At 47.3% G+C, this 24,110-nt stretch overlaps 2 protein-coding genes across 6 annotated transcripts; both read right to left on the reverse strand.

Moving 5' to 3' along the window:
- Positions 1–353: 353 nt before the first annotated feature.
- Positions 354–7,791, reverse strand: LOC117746583. Its single transcript, XM_034555814.1, has 3 exons — positions 7,560–7,791; positions 1,108–1,312; positions 354–663 (listed from the first exon to the last, which is right to left on the reverse strand). Exons 1-3 carry the CDS (start codon positions 7,789–7,791, stop codon positions 354–356), a joined length of 747 nt encoding a protein of 248 aa, XP_034411705.1.
- Positions 6,817–24,109, reverse strand: LOC117741563 (protein Shroom2-like). Of its 5 annotated transcripts, XM_034548705.1 has the most exons (11): positions 23,890–24,109; positions 23,371–23,533; positions 22,571–22,719; positions 13,902–14,024; positions 11,535–13,809; positions 11,361–11,410; positions 10,056–10,604; positions 9,148–9,630; positions 8,501–8,669; positions 8,145–8,411; positions 6,817–8,063 (listed from the first exon to the last, which is right to left on the reverse strand). In XM_034548705.1, exons 2-11 carry the CDS (start codon positions 23,485–23,487, stop codon positions 7,791–7,793), a joined length of 4,455 nt encoding a protein of 1,484 aa, XP_034404596.1. In that variant the 5' UTR covers positions 23,488–23,533; positions 23,890–24,109; the 3' UTR covers positions 6,817–7,790. The 5 variants fall into 5 exon arrangements, 4 of the variants coding, with proteins under 4 accessions (XP_034404596.1, XP_034404589.1, XP_034404567.1 ...); XR_004610745.1 differs by lacking the exons at positions 22,571–22,719; positions 23,371–23,533; positions 23,890–24,109 and adding an exon at positions 21,111–21,561 and having other exon boundaries at positions 6,817–7,646; positions 7,722–8,063; positions 11,523–13,809; XM_034548698.1 differs by lacking the exons at positions 22,571–22,719; positions 23,371–23,533; positions 23,890–24,109 and adding an exon at positions 21,111–21,561.
- Position 24,110: the final 1 nt, after the last annotated feature.

The raw sequence follows: 24,110 nt of genomic DNA on the forward strand, positions 1-24,110 counted from the left end.
CAATGAAGACGCGTCGTCATATTCACTTGTCTTTAAGAAGTCGTTCCTCACGTGCACTCTGAGCCCAGAGTGCACGTTGAGCCGTGACACTGCCCCCAGTGGGCGACTGCTCACCACGAGAGGAAGGTTGATTCAGATTGTTTGAAATGCTGCTGATGAGCTTGTTGCTTTTTTTTTTTTTTTGAATAAAATATTTAAGAAAATACTTCTGTTGTCCTTTTTATTCTTATTTATTGTAACGGTGTCAGTTGAAGGAAAGTAAACATAAACAACATATGTACATGTAAAAGTGTTCTTTCTTTTCTTTCTTCAGTTTAATCCCATTTTAAAGTTCACGAGTCCAAACAGACGGATCACAAGTGTTCCTGAGACTCAAAGGCCGGGTTGTCCTTCCCGGCCCCCCCTGGTGGTGACGAGTCCGGGTGCCGTGACCCCGCCGGTGACCTGTACGTACAGAAGACGACGCCGGAGGCGACCATGAGGACGGTCCCCACCAGCCCCACAAAGATGCCCCACCCCACGTGTTGAGAATCCGGAGCCGGGGGCATCTTGAACCTGGGGGGGAACCCGATGGTCTCAGGTTCCACAGGAGAGGCGTGAGCGGCGGCCAGCAGGCACAGAGCGCCGGCGGCGACGAAGGCGGAGCGGATCGGGGAGCTCCTCCCCATCCCGAAGTGTGCGTTCCTCAAGGCGTAGACGAAGGCGGAGCGGATCGGGGAGCTCCTCCCCATCCCGAAGTGTGCGTTCCTCAAGGCGTAGACGAAGGCGGAGCGGATCGGGGAGCTCCTCCCCATCCCGAAGTGTGCGTTCCTCAAGGCGTAGACGAAGGCGGAGCGGATCGGGGAGCTCCTCCCCATCCCGAAGTGTGCGTTCCTCAAGGCGTAGACGAAGGCGGAGCGGATCGGGGAGCTCCTCCCCATCCCGAAGTGTGCGTTCCTCAAGGCGTAGACGAAGGCGGAGCGGATCGGGGAGCTCCTCCCCATCCCGAAGTGTGCGTTCCTCAAGGCGTAGACGAAGGCGGAGCGGATCGGGGAGCTCCTCCCCATCCCGAAGTGTGCGTTCCTCAAGGCGTAGACGAAGGCGGAGCGGATCGGGGAGCTCCTCCCCATCCCGAAGTGTGCGTTCCTCAAGGCGTAGACGAAGGAGGCGTTCCCGCCGAGCCCCGCCAGCAGCGACAGGAGCATGAGGACCTGGCCCGCCGTGAAGGCCTCCGTCGGGCCCATGGACTCGCAGTGCATGAGCAGCAGGCCGGGGGTCACCTGTGTCACCTGGGTCACCTGTGTCACCTGGGTCACTGTGTCATCTGTGTCACCTGGGTCACCTGGGTCACTGTGTCACCTGGGTCACCTGTGTCACCTGTGTCACCTGTGTCACCTGGGTCACCTGGGTCACCTGGGTCACTGTGTCACCTGGGTCACCTGTGTCACCTGTGTCACCTGTGTCACCTGGGTCACCTGGGTCACCTGTGTCACCTGTGTCACCTGGGTCACCTGGGTCACTGTGTCATCTGTGTCACCTGGGTCACCTGGGTCACTGTGTCACCTGGGTCACCTGTGTCACCTGTGTCACCTGTGTCACCTGGGTCACCTGGGTCACCTGTGTCACCTGGGTCACCTGGGACACTGTGTCACCTGTGTCACCTGGGTCACTGTGTCACCTGTGTCACCTGGATCACCTGGGTCACTGTGTCACCTGGGTCACTGTGTCATCTGTGTCACCTGGGTCACCTGGGTCACTGTGTCACCTGGGTCACCTGGGTCACTGTGTCACCTGGGTCACCTGGGTCACCTGTGTCACCTGTGTCACCTGGGTCACTGTGTCACCTGGGTCACCTGGGTCACCTGTGTCACCTGGGTCACTGTGTCACCTGGGTCACCTGGGTCACCTGTGTCACCTGTGTCACTGTGTCACCTGGGTCCCTGGGTCACCTGGGTCACTTGTGTCACCTGGGTCACCTGGGTCACCTGGGTCACCTGTGTCACCTGGGTCACCTGGGTCACCTGTGTCACCTGGGTCACCTGGGTCACCTGGGTCACCTGTGTCACCTGTGTCACCTGGGTCACTGTGTCACCTGTGTCACCTGGGTCACCTGGGTCACCTGTGTCACCTGGGTCACTGTGTCACCTGGGTCACCTGGGTCACCTGTGTCACCTGTGTCACTGTGTCACCTGGGTCCCTGGGTCACCTGGGTCACTTGTGTCACCTGGGTCACCTGGGTCACCTGGGTCACCTGTGTCACCTGGGTCACCTGGGTCACCTGTGTCACCTGGGTCACCTGGGTCACTGGGTCACCTGGGTCACCTGTGTCACCTGTGTCACCTGTGTCACCTGGGTCACTGTGTCACCTGGGTCACCTGGGTCACCTGGGTCACCTGTGTCACCTGTGTCACTGTGTCACCTGTGTTCACACAGTTTATTTGAGGATTTTCAGTTTCAGTTTTATTCACCGTATGCTTCCTTTGGGCAATATTATCAGAAAACACTCCATAAACCTTAATTATTATGCATATGATACTCCATCCATCCATCCATTATCAGCTCTTATCCGGGGTCGGGTCGCGGTGGCAGCAGGTTCAGCAGGCCGACCCAGGCCTCCCTCTCACCCGCAGCACTTTCCAGCTCATTCTGGGGGATCCCGAGGCGTTCCAAGGCCAGCCGGGAGATATAATCCCTCCAGCGTGTCCTCGGTCTTCCCCGGGGCCTCCTACCAGTTGGACGTGCCCGGAAAACCTCTAATGGGAGGCGTCCAGGAGGCATCCTGACTAGATGAACCACCTCAGCTGACTCCTTTGGACACGAAGGAGCAGCGACTCGACTCCGAGCTCCCCCCTGATGTCCGAGCTCCTTACCCTATCTCTAAGGCTGAGCCCGGCCACCCTACGGAGGAAGCTCATTTCGGCCGCTTGTATCCCAGATCTCGTTCTTTCGGTCACGACCCAGAGTTCGTGACCATAGGTGAGGGTTGGAACGTAGACCGACCAGTAAATGGAGAGCTTTGCCTTCCGGCTCAGCTCCCTCTTCACCAAGACGGACCGGTACAGCGCCTGTTTTACTGCTGCAGCCGCACCGATCCGCCTGTCGATCTCCAGCTCCACCTTACCCTCACTCGTGAACAAGACCCCGAGATACTTGAACTCCTTCGCTTGGGGTAGGCAGTTTGCCCCCACCTGGAGGGAGCAATCCGCCGGTTTCCGGCAGAGCACCATGGCCTCAGATTTGGAGGTGCTAACTCTCATCCCTGCCGCTTCGCACTCGGCTGCAAAACGCCCCAGTGAATGCTGGAGGTCACGGTCCGAGGAGGCAAACAGGACCACATCATCCGCAAACATCAGAGAGGCGATCCCGAGACTCCCGTATGATACTCAATTATATCTATTAGTATATCTATTATCATCTATTGTTATATATGTATTATTATATCTATTAATATACATTTTATTATATCTATTAATATATATTTTATTATATCTATTATTATCTATTGTTATATATGTATTAATACATCTATTATTATATCTATTATTTTATCTATTATTATCTATTGTTATATATTTATTATTATATCTATTAATATATATTATATACATTATCTATTGTTATATATTTATATATATATTATATATATATTTATTATTATATCTATTAATATATATATTATTATATATGTATTATTAGTATATGTATTAATATATATATATATATTATATATATTCATGTGATCCTGATCCTTTACCCAACAGGTGCAGTAAAAGTGGGTTCACAGCGTGGGGTTGTGAAAGTGTGACAGGATGTTGCGCAATACATTACAAATCTATATATATACAGTATATATATATATACATATATATATCTATATATATATAGATCCAAAGAAACTCTTTATTTCAGAGTGTATTTAATAGAGTTTAACTGTGTGCTGTTTTACCTTGACGTTTCCCAGAAGGCCGTTCCTGCTGTTCTGGGATCAGATCTATGAATAACCTTCTCGCTCCAAAGCAAACATGAACACCATAAACTGTTTCAAAGGTTGCTTCAGGGCCGTAAACGGAAGGCAAGATGATGATGAAGGTTGACCTTCATGATAATAATGTGCTTTGACCTTCAGACACGTTCAGTCTGTAGTTGAATTGTGAATATTCATACCCACAATGATCACAAGAACATCTGCTTTTTGCTTTCATCACAATTCGTTTGTTGAACATAAATCTTAAAAGGAGTTCAAACTTGCCGTTCATGAATTTGCTTCTCGGCCTCTTAGCCGAGCGTGAAACTGGACGAAGATGATGAAGAAGAAGAGGAAGATGATGAAGATGATGAAGAAGAGGAAGATGAAGAAGAACACTGGTTCCGCTGAACACTAAATATGAAGCTTCTTCTACTCTGAAGTTTGGCTTCACTAAAATAATGAAAATACACATTCAGTGGTTTTCTGAAATCTAGTTGGGTAGTCTACAAAGGACTCTTATGAGGGGTCTAAAAAGGACTTGTATCAGAGGTCTACAAAGGACTCTTATGGAGTCTACAAAGCACACGTATGGGGTTTACAAAGGACTCGTATGGGGGTCTACAAAGGACTCGTATCATTGGTCTACAAAGCACACATATGGGGTTTACAAAGGACTCGTATGGGGTTCTACAAAGGACTTGTATGGGGTTTACAAAGGACTCGTATCATGGATCTACAAAGGACTCGTATGGGGGTTTACAAAGGACTCGTATCATGGGTCTACAAAGGACCTGTATGGGGGTTCTACAAAGGACTCGTATGGGGTTTACAAAGGACTCATATCGGGAGTCTACAAAGGACTTGTATGGGGTTTACAAAGGACTTGTATGGGGTTTACAAAGGACCTGTATGGGGGTTCTACAAAGGACTCGTATGGGGTTTACAAAAGACTCGTATGGGGTTCTACAAAGGACTTGTATGGGGTTCTACAAAGGACTTGTATGGGGTCTACAAATGACTTGTATGGGTCTACAAAGGACTCGTATGGGGTTCTACAAAGGACTTGTATGGAGTTCTACAAAGGACTCATATCGGGAGTCTACAAAGGACTTGTATGGGGTCTACAAAAGACTCGTATGGGGTTCTACAAAGGACTTGTATGGAGTTCTACAAAGGACTTGTATGGAGTTCTACAAAGGACTTGTATGGAGTTCTACAAAGGACTCATATCGGGAGTCTACAAAGGACTTGTATGGGGTTCACAAAGGACTGGTATGGGAGGTCTACAAAGGACTAGTATGGGGTTTACAAAGGACTCGTATGGGGTTCTACAAAGGACTTGTATGGGGTTCTACAAAGGACTCATATCGGGAGTCTACAAAGGACTCGTATGGGGTTCTACAAAGGACTTGTATGGAGTTCTACAAAGGACTCATATCGGGAGTCTACAAAGGACTTGTATGGGGTTTACAAAGGACCTGTATGGGGGTTCTACAAAGGACTCGTATGGGGTTTACAAAAGACTCGTATGGGGTTCTACAAAGGACTTGTATGGGGTTCTACAAAGGACTCGTATGGGGTTTACAAAGGACTCGTATGGGGTTCTACAAAGGACTCGTATGGGGTTCTACAAAGGACTCATATCGGGAGTCTACAAAGGACTCGTATGGGGTTCTACAAAGAACTTGTATGGGGTTTACAAAGGACTTGTATGGGGTTTACAAAGGACTCGTATGGGGGTCTACAAAAGACTTGTATGGGGGTCTACAAAGGACTTGTATCATGTGTCTACAAAGGACTCGTTTGGGGGTTCTACAAAGGACTCATATCGGTTGTCTACAAAGGACTTGTATGGGAGTCTACAAAGGACTTGTATCATGGGCCTACAAAGGACTCATATGGGGGTTCTAGAAAGGACTCATATGGGGTTTACAAAGGACTCGTATGGGGTTTACAAAGGACTTGTATGGGGTTCTACAAAGGACTCATATCGGGAGTCTACAAAGGACTCGTATGGGGTTATACAAAGAACTTGCATGGGGTTTACAAAGGACTTGTATGGGGTTTACAAAGGACTCGTATGGGGGTCTACAAAGGACTTGTATCATGGGCCTACAAAGGACTCGTATGGGGGTTCTACAAAGGACTCATATGGGGTTTACAAAGGACTCGTATGGGGTTTACAAAGGACTTGTATGGGGTTCTACAAAGGACTCATATCGGGAGTCTACAAAGGACTTGTATGGGCGTCTACAAAGGACTTGTATCATGGGTCTACAAAGGACTTGAATGGGGGTTCTACAAAGGACTCGTATGGGGTTCTACAAAGGACTTGTATGGAGTTCTACAAAGGACTCATATCGGGAGTCTACAAAGGACTTGTATGGGGTCTACAAATGACTTGTATGGGGTCTACAAAGGACTCGTATGGGGTTCTACAAAGGACTTGTATGGAGTTCTACAAAGGACTCATATCGGGAGTCTACAAAGGACTTGTATGGGAGGTCTACAAAGGACGCGTATGGGGTTCTACAAAGGACTTGTATGGAGTTCTACAAAGGACTCATATCGGGAGTCTACAAAGGACTTGTATGGGAGGTCTACAAAGGACGCGTATGGAGTTCTACAAAGGACTCATATCGGGAGTCTACAAAAGACTTGTATGGGGTCTACAAATGACTTGTATGGGGTCTACAAAGGACTCGTATGGGGTTCTACAAAGGACTTGTATGGAGTTCTACAAAGGACTCATATCGGGAGTCTACAAAGGACTCATATTGGGAGTCTACAAAGGACTTGTATGGGAGGTCTACAAAGGACGCGTATGGGGGTCCAGGTGTGTACAATAAGAGGAAAAACAAAAACATCTCTCAGCTTCATCATTTTATTTCTGCGGAGGCGAAAGAGTGTGTGTGTGTGTGTGTGTGTGTGTGGGCCACACACAGCGCCCAGGCCACGCCCCCAGGCCACGGCCACTCCAGGTCATGAGCGTCACAGTGGTGGGAGGCGACAGCAGGCACGTCTTCAAAGTAACGGACAGTCATTGGCTCTTATTCTAGCATAAATTAAAGAGGTCACTCCAAAATGAGGTTGTGTGTACAAATCTAGTGAAGGGAGGTTTGTACAAGAATTTAACTGAACAGGAAGTTAAACCGGAAGTTAAACAGGAACTCTTCTCATTTCCTTAGAAAATAATACGTCAACGGGGGAAAATAAATTCCCTGTAGCAGATTTCCAATAAATAACTAAAGAATATCACTAAAGATAAAAGTTAAAACACACCCGGTGGTAATTAATTACAGCTTGTGATGCAAAAAACACTGGAAGATAACGAGAACATCTGCTCATAAATATAAGTTTAAAATCAGTGTCTGAGTATTAAACACAATATAAAATGTAATAAAACATCAGTGAACCATGAGTACATTGACTTATAGACTAATAACTCTACATTTAGGGACCTTCATGTTTATATCAAGAGTTTCTGGTGCAGAAGCAACATTAAATAATTAGTTTTATGCTCCTCTGTGAATAAAATACATTTATCATCTGGCTTTGAGCTCTTCTAGTTCACAAGCCGTCGTCTGCTCGTCAATTAAGCTTCAGGTGAGACCTGGTTCAGGTCCTGAGGCTCTGAGGGCCACCTGGGAAACGTAGTCTTCTCCCCTGCAGCTCCCCAAGGTGAGACCTGGTTCAGGTCCTGAGGCTCTGAGGGCCACCTGGGAAACATAGTCTTCTTCCCTGCAGCTCCCCAAGGTGAGACCTGGTTCAGGTCCTGAGGCTCTGAGGGCCACCTGGGAAACATAGTCTTCTTCCCTGCAGCTTCCCCAGGTGCGCGGCGGCATCAGACGGCCGGCCTCTGCTCCGGCGGAAGACTGTCCAGCAGGCACTTCAGCTGCTCCTCGCCCAGCTTGACCTTGTCCTCCAGCTTGCGCTGCTCGATGATGAGCGCCGACTTCATCTTCACGAAGTGCCGGTAGTCGTCCAGGCTGCCGGCGTCCAGGTGAGCCTCCATGATGCCGTAGACCAGCCGCTCCCGGCGGTCCAGGTTCTCCTTCAGCTCCTTGGCGTCCTCGTGCTGCCGCATCAGCAGCTTGCGCTTCTCCGTCAGGGTTCTCTGAGGAGAGGAACCAGTGTTAGTGAGGAACGGGAACGCTTGACCAGGAGTCGTGGCCCCACGTGGCCCCTCGGCCGTTACCTTCTCCTCCGCCTCCTCCTCCAGGCCGTCGAGGGCGTTCTCCACCCGGGCGAGCCGGCCCGACAGCGACAGCAGGAGGCTCACCACCTTGTCCAGGTCGCCCACGAACATGCAGAACTTGTCCAGCTGGTTGGGCCGACAGCGCCGCCGCGCGGTGGCCTCCACCTCGCGGCCCAGGGCCTCATTGTCCTCCACGTCCTCCTGCAGGAGGCGCCGCGCCTCCCGCAGCACCTCCAGCTTCCGGGCCAGGCTGGAGATCAGCTCCTGCTGGAGATCGTGAAGAACAACACACAGTCGGAGCGTTAAAAACCCCGAAGGTGAAAAGCGAGTGTGAAAATACGGGACGGCGTCTTTACCTTCTTGCGGGCGAGGTCCACCTCCAGCTCGTCCTCAGAGTCCTGCTCCTCTAGCTGCTCCTGCATGTCCTTCATCTTGATGAGGAGCTCGGCTTTGGGAGCCGATGTGTTGTAGTAGGAGGAGCTGGGCACCAGGGAGGCGGATGCAGACGAGTCCTCCTCCTCCCTCCTGACCAACACACACAGCTTTACAAGCTTTAAAATCTATACTTTTACTATATTTGCGTTCTGTTTTTAAATACCTATTGTTGATTTGGATTTTATGTTATGAAAGGTTCTTATTATCATTATTAACTAACAAGAGAAATGGTGTTAAATGTTAATTCAGAGAACAATCAACTGGAAGTCGTTTTCAATGTAATGAGACATTTGGCCACAAGAGGACAGCAGTCTATAACTCTCAGTTTCTTAATTCTTTCAGGTATTTCCTTCTTTTTTTAATAATTGTGAGACAGCAAACGTTTTTCTTTTTGTATTTACTGCACATTTATATGAATTGTATTTCTTTTCTGTTAATTCTGGTAATAATAATAAATAATTGATCAGGAGAAATGTTTTAACACTTTTTTAAATTCTGAATATAGATTGTCTTTTGACAAGCAGCTCACGGTTAATGAACAATTTAAAGATCGTGTTAAAGGTCCCACCTGTCCATGCTCCTGGGGGAAGAGGTGGGCAGTCTGGAGCCAGAGGAGGCCCTCCTGCGCTGGTGGTTCCCCTCCAGGACCTGCTCCTCCGTGGGGAAGAGTCCTTCCATCAGGTCCATGGTGGTCATCCTGCCACTCTGGTCCAAGATGTCCACCAGGGACTTGTCTTTGCCCATGATGTCCCTGGCCAGCTCCTCCCTCTTGGCGTCCTCCTCTGAGCGCCGAGCTGGACTCGACTCCTTCAGTAGCCCTGAAGCCTGAGCCGGGTCCTGGCGGGCGTAAGCGCTGAACAGGGACGAGGCCGGGCTCAGGGGGGGCACGTGGACCGGAGGCTCCGAGGCGCTGCAGGTCTCGCCGCTCTGAGGCAGGTAGGCTCGGCCCTCCCGGTGCGAGCTGCACTCGGCGTGGACGATCCTCACGGGGACTTTCCTCACCGTGTGGTTCACCTCCATCTCAGCTGGGACCCTCAGACCATTTTCAGAACTGGACCGGAAACAGATTCAATATTGAATTATCAACAATGGAGACTTTTCTGGCTTCCAAACAACTCTTTTCTCTTCGGTATCTAGTCCACGAGGTGGAGGAGGTCTGAGTCATCTCAACCTCAAAGCGTTCACATTATTCATGTTCAACTTTCTAAAATCACCCATTCAAAGCACAGAGTCTGGAAACATCAGAGCTCTTCTAATTAGAGGATGGATCTGGGAACCAGAGCTCACAGCCGCCATGTGGCTTCAGTTAGATTACAGACACAAACTCAATCTAAGCGTTTGCATATTGTTTTCTCCTCCGGTTAATTCCTTAAAGTTTTAGCACATTGTTCTGCGTCCGTCAGCCCGAACTGGTTCACCCGAAGTTCTGGTCGAACACAGAAGCTGAACCTGAAGCCCTCTTGCTAAGCGGCTTACCTGAGAGGTGAGTCATCCCGGGCGGCCGGCGGTCTGTCGGTCAGCCTCGGCGGTGCAGACTGCGGCGATGGAGACGGCGCTCGCTCCGTTGCAGGGAGAGACGGAGCAGCTGCCCGGGCGCCGAGCAGGGAGGAAGGGGGCTCCTTCTCCGGCTCGGTTCCTCCACCTCCTCGGCTCCGGCCGGCTCCAGGGCGAGCGGAGCCGGCCGAGGCGGGGCCAGCGGAGGAGGTCTGGGCAGGAGAATGGTGCCGGGACAGAGGCTCCAGCGCTGTCAGGTCCGCCTGGGCGCCAGTGAGGAATGCCAGGGAGGATGTGGTTTCTGGGCCTAAATGGGGCCTGGGCGGAGGCAGGAGGCCCTTAGTTTGTGGAAGCTGGGATGGATACTGGGATCCGGGGCCAGAGGAGTGTGTGGTGTGGTAGGGACTGGCAGCGTCTGGTCGGGGCCTGTGGTCTGTGAGGCCAGGGACCGGGCCCTCGTTCCTGGGGTCTGACGGGGCCGGCTGTGGCCTGTGGTCGGGATGGCATCGCAGCCGGCTCTCTGCTTTCCCTCTGGAGGTCAAAGTAGACAAACTGCTTCAGTAACTGTGGTAAAACATTTTTCATCTTTCTTTTTTATAAAGCTGCTCAAACAACTATATTTGGTTGTATAGCTGTGAAGAAATTTGGTTTCAAACTCAAACATCAGAAGTAGTTTTCTATGCAAAAATACAAGTACAATTTATATTCTGCAATTTTAAAAAGAAAAAATCCAAAAGCTCTTAAATTTGTAAAATAGTCCACCAGAGGTTTTTAATCTTACTTTACCTCCATGTTTACTCTACTAACATGTCTGATTGGCTCAGAGGCTTTAGGGGCGTGTTCACAGCGAGTTTAGGAACCGGCATCTCATATTTCACACAAAGAAACTAATGCTTTAGATTAATGTCACATTAAGCAGAGAAAGCGGAAACAGATAATTGTTCATTTTGAAAAGCCGCTCAAGGTTAAAATGATTTTTGTAAACGTGGGCTTGATTCCAGAAGATCCTGTTCACCTCAACATGAGCTTCAACAAAATCGAGTGAGCAGGATAATAATAATTTTCTTTTAGCTCAAACCTCACCACTCAGATCAATGTGGCGAGTGTTCCCAGGAAACAGAAATTAATATATATTAATCATACTGAACCCTTTAATTTGTGTAAAATGTGTTTATTCCACTGATTGTTGTCATTTTTGGACTGAGCAGGTTTAATCATGTTCCATCTCCATCGGCTTCTGTATTATCAATCTTTTGCATGTACACATATTGTAAAGCTTAATCTCACCTGTCAGTGCTCTGCTGGCTGAGAGGGTCTCTCCATGGGAAAGGGATGTTCTGCAAGAGAAAAGGTGAAAGACTTCTTCTACAAATCCATTCTCAAGCTTTTTGATGAAAACATGCAGTCTTAGTTTAACTTCAACTTCATTATACAGGTCCACAAACCCACCTTTGGTCTCACCTGTGTATAGAAGTCTGCAGAGGGAGACGATCGGGATCTCTCGTGGACGCACACAGCCTTCTCCTCAACATCTGCATCCAAGATGTTCTCCGCTGAGTGACACCTCCCCTGCGTCTTGGCCTCTGAGGACTTCTTCTGCTGGTTCCACGTAGCCTGGTACTCTGCGAAGGTCCCAAGCCTCTGCTGCTCTGCCAACACCTGCTTGTGTCCAGGGCTGAGGTGTTCTGCAGGTGGGCGAGCCTCCTCCTCTGCAGAGGGAGACATCTCTTTGGGTTTGACGGTCTCACCAAGGTCTGCATTCAAGTTTGCACTGGACTTCAGCACAGGCCTGGAGAACGCCGGTTTGGCCTCAAAGAACTTCTTCCGCTCTCCGAAAGACCCCGTCTGGGGTTCTCCCTCGACCCCCACCTTGTTTATCGTGTCAGGCTCTGAGAAGGAGTGCACCCTCTTGGCCATTGGGAAGCGCTTACGTCCTCTAATGCGTCCACTGGAGCGTTTAACTACCGGCACCTCTGGTCCAAGAGGCTCAAGGTCCCGTCTCTGGAAGGAGGTGGCCTGGAGGACCCTGGCCTGCGCCTCTTTCAGGTGGTCCTTGTAGGTGTTGGAGAAGGACGCACCAGAAGACATAGACGTGTTGGTGGATCTCCACTCCTCGTCCTCCTCGTTGCAGGTCAGGGTTGCAGCGCTGCGGCTCTTTTGCAGCTGGGCTCGCTTCTGCTGGATCTCATTGCGGAGGGTGGTGGCATATCGGTCGCTGCGGCGGTAAGATTTCCCACCGCCGCCGGCCGCGGTGTCCCCGGCATCCTGTGTTGCACCCGCGGTCATAGCTGCCGGTTGCCTCGCAGCCAGACTCCTACTCTCCTGGGCAAGGGAGTGGAGAAGTGGGGTTTTCAGGGGGGATATTCGGTGGTCTTCCTGCGGCACCCATGGGTCTTGGTGCCGTGAAAGACCGACCTTATGATCATTACATTGATGCGTTGCGACGTGTCTTTTCGTGTCATAAGCGTGCCCTTCGCACCTCTTTGCCGCATCCTCCTGGCTTCGGACAGACAGTTCAGAGGCTTGGCGGTCATAATGAAGACCATTCCCCAGGTTGGAATGGCCACTGCGCTCCTTGTTGTCACTATAAGGCAGCTGGGACTGAGGTAGAGAGTACTTTGTCTTACCGTTTGTCTTCAAGGAACTCGTGAAGCCTGGTTCATTGCTGTTCACCTGTTGCGGTTTCTCCATTTCCCCCCTACGGCCCTCTACTTTGCCGTGCCGAACCTGGAGCTGAGCAGTCTGAACCGAACGCTTGCTTGCCGGGCCGTAGTATCTGTTGTGCCCCCCGTTCTCCTGGTTTGGGTTTGCAGCAGAACTAGCCATGGATGCCGTGGAGTGCCGAGCGTGTTTCCGGCTGAAGATGTTTGTGGGCAGTTCCTGGAGGCTGCGATAGTAGCTTCCTACACTCTGAATCTTGGTGGGGGGTGCTGACCTGGTCTGCATGCAGAAGGGGCTTTCGTCACTGTATTGCCTCTGGTGGGCAGGTCGTTGGGTGTAATGAGACTGTCTGACGTCATTGCTGGACAGCGAGAAGAGTTTGTTGGGGTGCAGCTGGTTGTGGTTGTGGTCAGCTGCCGTGTTGGGAAGGAGGAAGTCTGTCGTGGACAAGGAGTTGAAGCAACGTCGGGCCTCCGAGGTCTTCTCCTGCTGAGATCTGAGGTTACTTTCTGTCAGTTTCTCAACGGACCTGCCGTGGGTCTTTGCTGGACCACCCGGCCCCTCGGAGTACGGGAACACCTTGGTGGCAGCAAAACTGTCACAGCGCAGGGGGGGCTGTGGAGGTGGAGACTGGGACTTCTTCTTCTCTGGTACCTGCCACATGGGGCCTACGCCGGGCCTCCCTGCGACGGAGACCCGAGAGGCCGACTGCTCCTCCCGGCCACCGTTCCCCATTGTCGGCTGCAGGTACCTGGGCCACTCCGCCTGCTGAGGCCCTTCACTGTGAAGGCCCTTGAAGAAAATGTTTTCATTGCTGGTACCCTTCCCATCAGGAGATCTGTGGTCATGGATCGGAGGGCTGGAGGCGATGGAGAAACAGCTGAACCCGGAGTCTCGTTTGCTTCCCGGTCCACAGAGCGGTTCAGCACCACTGATGTATTTAGTCGGGGAAAGACGACCTGGTGGGAAAGGGTGAGCGGGACGCTCCAGTTTCTCCATGTTGTTCCCTGAGCTCAACTGGCTGGTTAGCCGACACTGGAGGTTCTGGTCCCCTTGATCGGATGACTCTTTGGGCCTAGTGTGTATCGTCAGAAACAAAATGAGACCAAATAATAATAAAAACACAAAAGGTTCTTGAGAAGCTGAAAGAGAACCCTGAAGTCTCACCTTGCTTCATGTTTTGGCTGCCAGATCGTTGGCGCGGCGGCATCTCGCCTGGCAGGCTCCGCCTCCTCTTCCGTCAGCTTGGAGGAGTGCCAGGAATGGGGCCGTGAGTTTGGTTCATTCTTCCTGCAAAAGTCCCAGAGGACAACCAAGCACTTAAACAAGGGAGTATTTGACCTTTCAGCTGCAGAGTTCAATGGTTAAACATCTTTTTCAACACATTATATATTTTTCTAGGAATTTGTGTTCTGGCTTCTCTCTCATGGTTTTATATCCATATGGACTGAATATCTTTAGGTTTTGTACTGTTGGTCGAACAAAACCAGACATTCAAAATCATCCGTTTAGGTTTCGGTAACATCGTTCTTTCAGTTTTCAATTTGTGTGCACATTTCAAAGACGTCTGGCTTGGAAATCACATCAATTGATCATGATTTGTTTTATTATCATCCATAACATGGAAAGAACCCTGGAAAGCTGAACTGATAACATCACTGAACATGCACCACACGTGCACGTACTCTTTGAAGCGGTTCTTCCTGGAGAGCATGTTGGAAAGAGAAAAGATTTTAAACCAGAGAATATGACAACATGTCAAGATCATGACATGAACACCAACTAAAAGCTACGAGGAAGCTGAATATAACTACAAAGACAACTTTAGGAGCACAAATGTGCAAATTACATCTATAACATTGGACAAGTAGCATCCACAAGACGTAAGGAACACAAAGGAGAAGGAAGGAAGGAAGGAGCACAGGCTCCATCACTTGGGGTCAAAGCTACCGGCTAACAGAAGGACACAAGGCTGGCTGACGGTACCTCATGGAGCTGCGCAAAATCTTGGTGAGGAAGCTCCTCGCAACGTGAACCTCGGTATCTGATGGCATCGTGTGAGGGGACACAACATCCACCATTTCAGCCCTGATGGGCAGCGAGCGAGGGAAGGAGAAAGAGGAGAAGGAGGTAGGAGGTAAAGTCAGAAGACATGAAGAGAGAATAATACAATATTTATTCTAAAGCAGAAATAGGAAACCAGGGAGTCTGAGGATCAAATAGACAGCTGCAACATGGCAACCGTAAACCTGTTGGCCAATCAGAAGCCAGTGAGAGACGGATCCACAACCGCCTCCCAGTTTTAATGTGCAGCTTAAATTTGTTAAAATGGTAGAAAATAAAAGCTCTTAAACTAAGAATAAAATAAATTATGTTTCCCAAGTTCAAGTGTCAGGCGGACGTGAAATATCACAACCAAATGAGATTTCATGGGCTTTAAATTGGAAGGTGAACCCGGCCGGTCACGGTGGAGACGCTGCATTCTTTCAGCTCAGGAATGCAGGGAGGGATGCCCCCGCTCCATGAGAACCTCCCCGTTTGAGGGTCTGAAGAACATGGCCTCCCAGTCTAAGGCATGAAGAACATGGCCTCCCAGTCTGAGGGTCTGAGGGTCTGAAGAACATGGCCTCCCAGTCTAAGGCCTGAAGAACATGGCCTCCCAGTCTAAGGTCTGAGGGTCTGAAGAACATGGCCTCCCAGTCTAAGGCCTGAAGAACATGGCCTCCCAGTCTGAGGTCTGAAGAACATGGCCTCCCAGTCTAAAGTCTGAAGAACATGGCCTCCCAGTCTAAGGTCTGAGGGTCTGAAGAACATGGCCTCCCAGTCTGAGGGTCTGAAGAACATGGCCTCCCAGTCTGAGGTCTGAAGAACATGGCCTCCCAGTCTGAGGTCTGAAGAACATAGCCTCCCAGTCTGAGGTCTGAAGAACATGGCCTCCCAGTCTGAGGTCTGAAGAACATGGCCTCCCAGTCTAAGGTCTGAAGAACATGGCCTCCCAGTCTAAGGCCTGAAGAACATGGCCTCCCAGTCTAAGGCCTGAAGAACATGGCCTCCCAGTCTGAGGGTCTGAAGAACATGGCCTCCCAGTCTAAGGGTCTGAGGGCTGAGGGTCTGAAGAACATGGCCTCCCAGTCTAAGGTCTGAAGAACATGGCCTCCCAGTCTAAGGTCTGAAGAACATGGCCTCCCAGTCTGAGGGTCTGAAGAACATGGCCTCCCAGTCTGAGGTCTGAAGAACATGGCCTCCCAGTCTAAGGTCTGAAGAACATGGCCTCCCAGTCTGAGGTCTGAAGAACATGGCCTCCCAGTCTGAGGTCTAAAGAACATGGCCTCCCAGTCTGAGGTCTGAAGAACATGGCCTCCCAGTCTAAGGTCTGAAGAACATGGCCTCCCAGTCTGAGGCCTGAAGAACATGGCCTCCCAGTCTGAGGGTCTGAAGAACATGGCCTCCCAGTCTAAGGGTCTGAGGGCTGAGGGTCTGAAGAACATGGCCTCCCAGTCTAAGGTCTGAAGAACATGGCCTCCCAGTCTAAGGTCTGAAGAACATGGCCTCCCAGTCTGAGGGTCTGAAGAACATGGCCTCCCAGTCTAAGGTCTGAAGAACATGGCCTCCCAGTCTAAGGCCTGAAGAACATGGCCTCCCAGTCTGAGGGTCTGAAGAACATGGCCTCCCAGTCTAAGGCCTGAAGAACATGGCCTCCCAGTCTAAGGTCTGAAGAACATGGCCTTAGAACATGGCCTCCCAGTCTAAGGCCTGAAGAACATGGCCTCCCAGTCTAAGGCCTGAAGAACATGGCCTCCCAGTCTCAGGGTCTGAAGAACATGGCCTCCCAGTCTAAGGCCTGAAGAACATGGCCTCCCAGTCTCAGGGTCTGAAGAACATGGCCTCCCAGTCTGAGGGTCTGAGGGTGGAATAAAGAAAGCACGGCGCCTTCTTTCTGGCTTTCTCACAAAGCATGTTGAATTATATGGTTGCATGCTCATCTGACCTGCTGTGCACTATAATAATAATAACAATAATAATAATATTTTCATATTTTCCTGTGAATAAAGTTGTTCCATATCGGCTCTTTTCTTGGAAAAAAAATGTATATGTTGTGTTTGGTTCTGCACGCATTTAAATAAAAAATACTTAAATAAAAACCAAAAGGAGTTTCTATTCAGGAGGTCGGGGTGTTGCTTTGATTTTCAGGATTTTCTTTTTAATGAGCATTCATTTATAATTACAGTGACTTAATTAAGATAAAACTGTACAAATTAAAAGTTGTTGGTATAATTATTACTAATTATTAATGAGCACCTCCTTTGGCCTGAGGGAGCTTTTCTCTCCATATAAACCAACGCAGACTCAAAACAAACCCAAACGGTGTGAGAAGTTTACATTTCTTTCCCCTAAACTGTTTCTTCAACTTAAAACTCTCCCTTTGTTCAACGAGACACACAAAGTGAGAGTTGCCTCCAAACAATAGAAATGCAAATGTCACTCTTTCTAAAGCGCTGGAGGTCCGTTGTCATGGAAACGGCTGCTCAGTCACAGACTGGACTGGGAAGGAGGCGCTCACTCCCACCATAGAAACCAGTATATGTCGATATATATCTATAGATGATATAGATATATATCTACAGTATCCAGTACTGAACAGGTTAGTTGGTGAACAGAAAACTCATTTGTTCAACATTTTGACCGATTTATAAAGAACATTCTCCGGTTCTGGTTTTCTCTCTTGTTTCCATCAATATGAACTGAATATCTTTGGGTTTTGCACTGTTGGTCGAACAAAACAAGACATTCAAAATCATCCGTTTAGGTTTCGGTAACATCATTCTTTCAGTTTTCAAGATTAAATGAACAATTAGTGAATTAAAAAACAGTCAATAAGTCAAGTTACAAGCAAATCTCTTCTATGGTTTAAGTATTACACTGTGTTTATTAACACCAGCAGTAAGAACTCTAAGTCTTGTAATAAAACATAAACATGTTGATAAGGAGCTCAGCTGTTTGTCTCTAGATGAGCTGAAATGGAGAAACTTGAGGAGGAAGCGTGTCGACTTACCAACTCCCTCAGGTTTGACTCTATTTGTGTAAAACTTGTCTTTGTGCTCGACATCAGCTTTCAAAAAGGAAACTTTCACTTCACTCCATCAGAAGCACCAATAAAAAGGTCCACTTTGACACCACAGCTCCCACCAGTCTGACACCAGTCTGACACCAGTCTGAGGAATCTCCCAGCAGCAACACACTCCACCTTGGAGGAGATTTCCTCTGGATTACAAAGGGGGATTTGAGGCCAAGGGGAGGAGTTATTGTCCTGCAGCGTCCTCGCTGTAATCTATAGTGTGTTTGGGCTGCAGAGCCGCCGGGGCTGCTGGGAAAGTCAAATCTATGGGACACCACAACAGTCAGTCAGTTGGGAGAGAGAACGTTACGATGTAACAACGTAACGATGTAACAATGTAACGATGTAACAACGTAACGATGTAACAACGTAACAACGTAACGATGTAACAACGTAACGATGTAACAAGTAACGATGTAACAACGTAACAACGTAACGATGTAACGATGTAACAACGTAACGATGTAACGATGTAACGATGTAACAACGTAACGATGTAACAACGTAACGATGTAACAACGTAACGATGTAACGATGTAACGATGTAACAACGTAACGATGTAACAATGTAACGATTTAACAACGTAACAACGTAACGATGTAACAACGTAACGGCGTAACAACGTAACGATGTAACGATGTAACGACGTAACGATGTAACGACGCAACGATGTAACGACGCAACGATGTAACAACATAACGATGTAACAACGTAACGATGTAACAACGTAACGATGTAACAACGTAACGATGTAACGACGTAACAATGTAACGACGCAACGATGTAACAATGTAACAATGTAACGATGTAACGATGTAACAATGTAACGATGTAACAATGTAACAATGTAACAACGTAACGACGTAACAACGTAACGATGTAACGATGTAACGACGTAACAATGTAACGACGCAACGATGTAACAACGCAACGATGTAACAACGTAACGATGTAACAACGTAACGATGTAACAACGTAACGATGTAACAACGTAACGATGTAACGACGTAACAATGTAACGACGCAACAATGTAACAATGTAATGATGTAACAACGTAACGACGTAACGACGTAACAACGTAACGACGTAACAATGTAAAGACGCAACGATGTAACAATGTAACCACGTAACGATGTAACAACGTAACGATGTAACGATGTAACGATGTAACAATGTAACAATGTAACGACGTAACAATGTAACAATGTAACAACGTAACAATGTAACAACGTAACAATGTAACAATGTAACGACGTAACGACGTAACAATGTAACAATGTAACAATGTAACAATGTAACAATGCAACAACGTAACAATGTAACAATGCAACAACGTAACGATGCAACAACGTAACGATGTAACAACGTAACGATGTAACAACGTAACGATGTAACAATGTAACTATGTAACAATGTAACAATGTAACAATGTAACAACGTTGTACATTGTTACATCGTTACGTGGTTACATTGTTACATCGTTACGTTGTTAGATCGTAACGATGTAACAATGTAACAATGTAACCACGTAACGATGTAACAACGTAACAATGTAACAATGTAACGACGTAACAATGTAACAACGTAACGATGTAACAATGCAACAACGTAAAGATGTAACAATGTAACAACGCAACAATGTAAAGATGTAACAATGTAAAGACAATGTAACATAACAACGTAACCCAACCGCTCCCAGCACAAGCTACAAGGACGTTACTGATATCGTCTTGTGTTATTTACATTTGAGCATCAACAACAACTGTGTTTGTATTTCAACGTTTTTTCTAAAACCACATTTATGACATCAGTGTGAGAGTTTCCTCAACAATCTGGTCTCAACTTTTGGGATTATTCTCCTTATTATAACATGCAGTAATTCTATTTTCTACTATGTACAGAAGAGGGTCGACCCGGTTCTTAAGAGATCAAAACTAATGTTCCTCAGTTTAAACTTTCTCCACCAAATGACGCAACATTTCCACCTAAATATCTTACTGGTGCAGAGCTCCATGTCTCAGGGCTCTGATGTTACATTACTGGGCTCTGATCATCTCACGATGAAACTGGGTCTGGTTCCCCCGTCCTCCAGCAGGTATCTAATACTTCTGTATTCATTCCACCACCAGCTTGTTTTTCTTCTGGAGATCTACGACAGCGTCCTTGTCAGGAAACATAGCACAGACAGGAATGTTCGGGTCTGTTTTGAGAGATAGCAGCCAACGTCAGCTGAGGGGGAGGAAGGAGGGAGGAGGAGGAGGAGGGGAGGAAGATACCGAGAGACGGCTCCACCATGAAGAAACTCCTCCACTCTTGAGTTTAAAATACAGATTGTGTGAGTTTGAAGGGAAGTCGCAGCTCTAATTAGGAAACTTTTCAGGAAATAATTACCGTAGGTGTATATTATTATATACTATTATATTATTATTATTATTGGGATAATAAAGTGACTTTTGAGTCAGTTTTATCTCCTAAGTTCTCACTTTGTGTAAAAGGTGACGCACAGCCGGTTCCCCGATGTGCAGAGAGGTATTCAGCCCGTGAGCTCGATCCCGCCCCCTGAGCTCCGAACGCGGCCACAATAGAAAGTGCGAGCGTCATCGCCGCCGGGCTTATCGGTGCGCGGCTAACACAACAACAGGGAGCAGCACGACCTTTGACCCCATGCAGACCTGAAGATGAGCAACACCTGGAACATCTGGCTCTGGTCTCCCTACATCCATATATATATATATATATATATAAACTTCACCACAAGAGACTGCAACAGACAACTATTTAAATCAATTAATAAATGATTACTTGTTTATTTTCATCTCGACTGAAATTAGATTTATATTTGTTAAGTAAGAAAGAGAATCAATTTACACCGATTTTTAATGGTAGAGAATAAAATATAAATGAAACGCAAACATTTATTTTATTTTGCATTATGTGGGAGTGAAGGGTACGAAATAAATGTTGAGTATTGATGCTAAATATTAACCTTTAAAACCTGACCTGATGGGTTTTTGTCGTAATAATGTGCAGATTTTTACATTTTAAATGTGTTTCTCTGCCTTGAGAGAGACAATAATAAAAACACTAATCCAAAGACTCTGGATCTCTAAAACTAGTACATTTATAATAATCATCTGCATGCTTTCTAGTCTGAGAATAACCCGACTCCTCGTTGTCAGGCTCACATAGTGTGTGTGTGTGTGTGTGTGTGTGTGTGTGTGTGTCACACAAGGAGACGTATGAACAACAGAACTTTACCTGCTCTCAGGTGGTCCTTCCTCCCTTCACACTCATCCTCAGCGCATCAAAAGCAGTTTGTCTCTTCTTAGATTCACAGCTGATCCTTTTTGGTAAAAAGCCTCTCCTCTCCTCCTCTCTCCTCTCCTCCTCTCTCCTCTCCTCCTCTCCTCCTCTCCACTCTCCTCCTCTCCTCCTCTCCGTCTCTCCACTCTCCACCTCTCCACCTCTCCACCTCTCCACCTTTACTCCTCCTGATGTAATCAGACTCGTGATTGAATCAGAAGACTCAGAGACAGGAAGTACCTGCAAGTGAAGACATCTTTTTTATCTTCTACAAAACAAACAAGAGCGAGAAGAAGCGTCGACAGGAGCGCCCACTCTGCGCTCTTTGCGGTGGCCAAAGCCCCTGAAAACAATGGGCTCTGCTGATATGGCCTGTCCCACTAAGCAGTGTCCACTCACCTAGGCAACGTGGGCCGTACCACTGCTCCTGCAAACAGGGGAGCCCGGCCGGACTGAGGCGGCTCTCGGGGCGACCCCCAACAGCCCCCAGATGGTGAGTCTTGAAACGTGGCCTCTCACAGCGAGCCCGGCGCCCTCTGAACCCGATCAGGTCCAGAGCTCCCTCAGCTGAGGCGGGTTGTGGAGACGCGCCCCCCCCCCCCCCCCCCCCCCCCCGTGGACTCACCCCGCTCTGCAAAGCTTTGCAGCCAGTAATTGGATTCAGGCTTTAAGACTCTGTTGCCATTTGTGAGCTTATAATTCTGACAGGACATTTATAAGAGGGGGGGGGGGCAAGATAAAATAAATAACAACAAAGAAGTTAAACTAGATAACACTTGTTGGTTATTCTGTTCTTTAATCTTTGAAAACTTTTATTTTTCCCTTCTACATTTCCGTAAATTAGTTTTGATCTTCACTAGAATATAAAATAAGTAATTTTATTTGATATATTTTATTACGACAGCAGACCTTTTTCCCCTGAGGTCACATGGTCCTGTGTGTACTTAACACAAGTTATTTTCTTAATCATTAAAATCGGGAATTAAAACATTCATATAATAATATTCAAGATTTTTGAGGCGTACCATGAATACTGAAATACTTTTTGTCACAGTTTAAAATATTTCACACAGTTGGCTCAGGCCTCCACAAGGTGGCGCTAGATCCACCAGGAGAACCTTGTGAGACCACTACCAACTGTGTAAATATAAGGTCTGTTTATTCTGTAGTTTTTTATCTATATATATCTATATATATATATATCTATATATATATATATATATATATAGAGATATATATATATATATATATATATATATATATATATAGATATATCTATATATCTATATATATATATATCTATATATATATATATGTGTATATATATATACATATATATATATATATATATATATATATATATATATATACAATGTCCAATAATAATAATAACAATAAAGGTCATCACGGGGTACCTCCGGACCACCAGGGTCAGGGTCTCGTGGGAGCTCTTCACCAGGCAGACGGCCTCCAGACGGGAGCCGCTGAGGGCGACAGCGTGCACGCTCACCATCTCATCACCGGCCTGGAGGCCGACCGCCGCCGCCACGCTGCCCTCCTCCACCTGAACACACACACGCACGCACACACACACACACACACACACACACACACACACACATACACACAGGGTTCGGTTTCATCCGCTCGTGGAGGCAACCTGAGATCCGATTAAAAGTTAAAATGTTGCCCCGTCAGTAACCGGAGGAGGGTGGTGGTGCTCAGCGGCTACCTGCAGGTGGAGAAGGGTCATCGTAATCCTTCTATAATCCTGTTTTATTTAGGGTTTATTTCAACATGGAGTTATTTATAATTTCACTTTTCTTGAATTAAACTCAAACTTTTACTCTGAAAGGTGAAACCTGTTTAAAATGGCACGTCTTCATCAAGGCTTTCTGATTCATAATATGTACTGATCACAAATCCCACCGTATATCATATTGCATAAAGTATGTTATACACCACTTAAAATATTGCTTCATTGTTGCATTACTTAAAAAAAGTATTTGTTTGGTTTTCCGTCTGTAAATTAAAAACTATGTATTTAACGATGGATTCATTGAGAAGCTGATTGATTTTTCCTATTTTTACAACACAAATGGCAAAATATTGTCAGGTATCCTCTTCTCTGATGTTTGGGTTTGATGCCCATCGTTGTCATTTATGATAGTAAACAAACAGTAATGAATAAGAAATAAACTGTCAGTTATTTGACCTTTGAGATGACCAGAGGCTCCCGGTGCTCGGTGCCGCCCCTCAGGGTGAAGCCCCAGGGTGCTCTGCCTCGGAGCAGCACCTCCACCAGCTCCTCCTCCTCCTCCTCTCTCCACATGTCCACCTCCCTCACTTCATCCTTCAGGTCACTCTACAGGATTCAGCTGTTGGCAAACATTGTGAATTATACATATTATTATATTACATATTTATGTTTAAAACTGCAATAAACTGTTTATTACTGAAGGATCCTTCATGAATAGACGAGTGCCCTCAGAAACATGAGACTTTATGTTTAAAACTGTAAAAAAACAAACAATCTTTTTCACATTTTGAGGATTCTTTTGGCTTTTAAAGTCCAATATTTGTTTGAAATCAGAAAACAAACTTTGTATACTAGCCTGTAATAGAAGTTATGAATAAAAGTCACCAAAGTCTCAACAGATTTACAACAGATGAAGCTGATTATTAATAAACTCATTGTGAAAGTGTAATATTGAGTGTTATTGATTTTCAAGACCTTTAACTCTTCCTCCCGAACAGGAAGCTCCAACAGGTGGTGCGCGTGCTCGAGCCCCTCCAGGAGCGCGTGACCCTCTCCAGGTGGTGCGCGTGCTCGAGCCCCTCCAGGAGCGCATGACCGTCTTCAGTGCTTCAGAAGGTCCTCCGTGGCTCTCATCACCTCCAACTGGAGGGCGCCGACCTGCAGAGGATCAAACACGGAAGTGTTCATGCTCTTCT

This window comes from Cyclopterus lumpus, chromosome 2 (genome assembly GCF_009769545.1).
Source record: "Cyclopterus lumpus isolate fCycLum1 chromosome 2, fCycLum1.pri, whole genome shotgun sequence".
Lineage (NCBI taxonomy): Eukaryota > Metazoa > Chordata > Actinopteri > Perciformes > Cyclopteridae > Cyclopterus > Cyclopterus lumpus.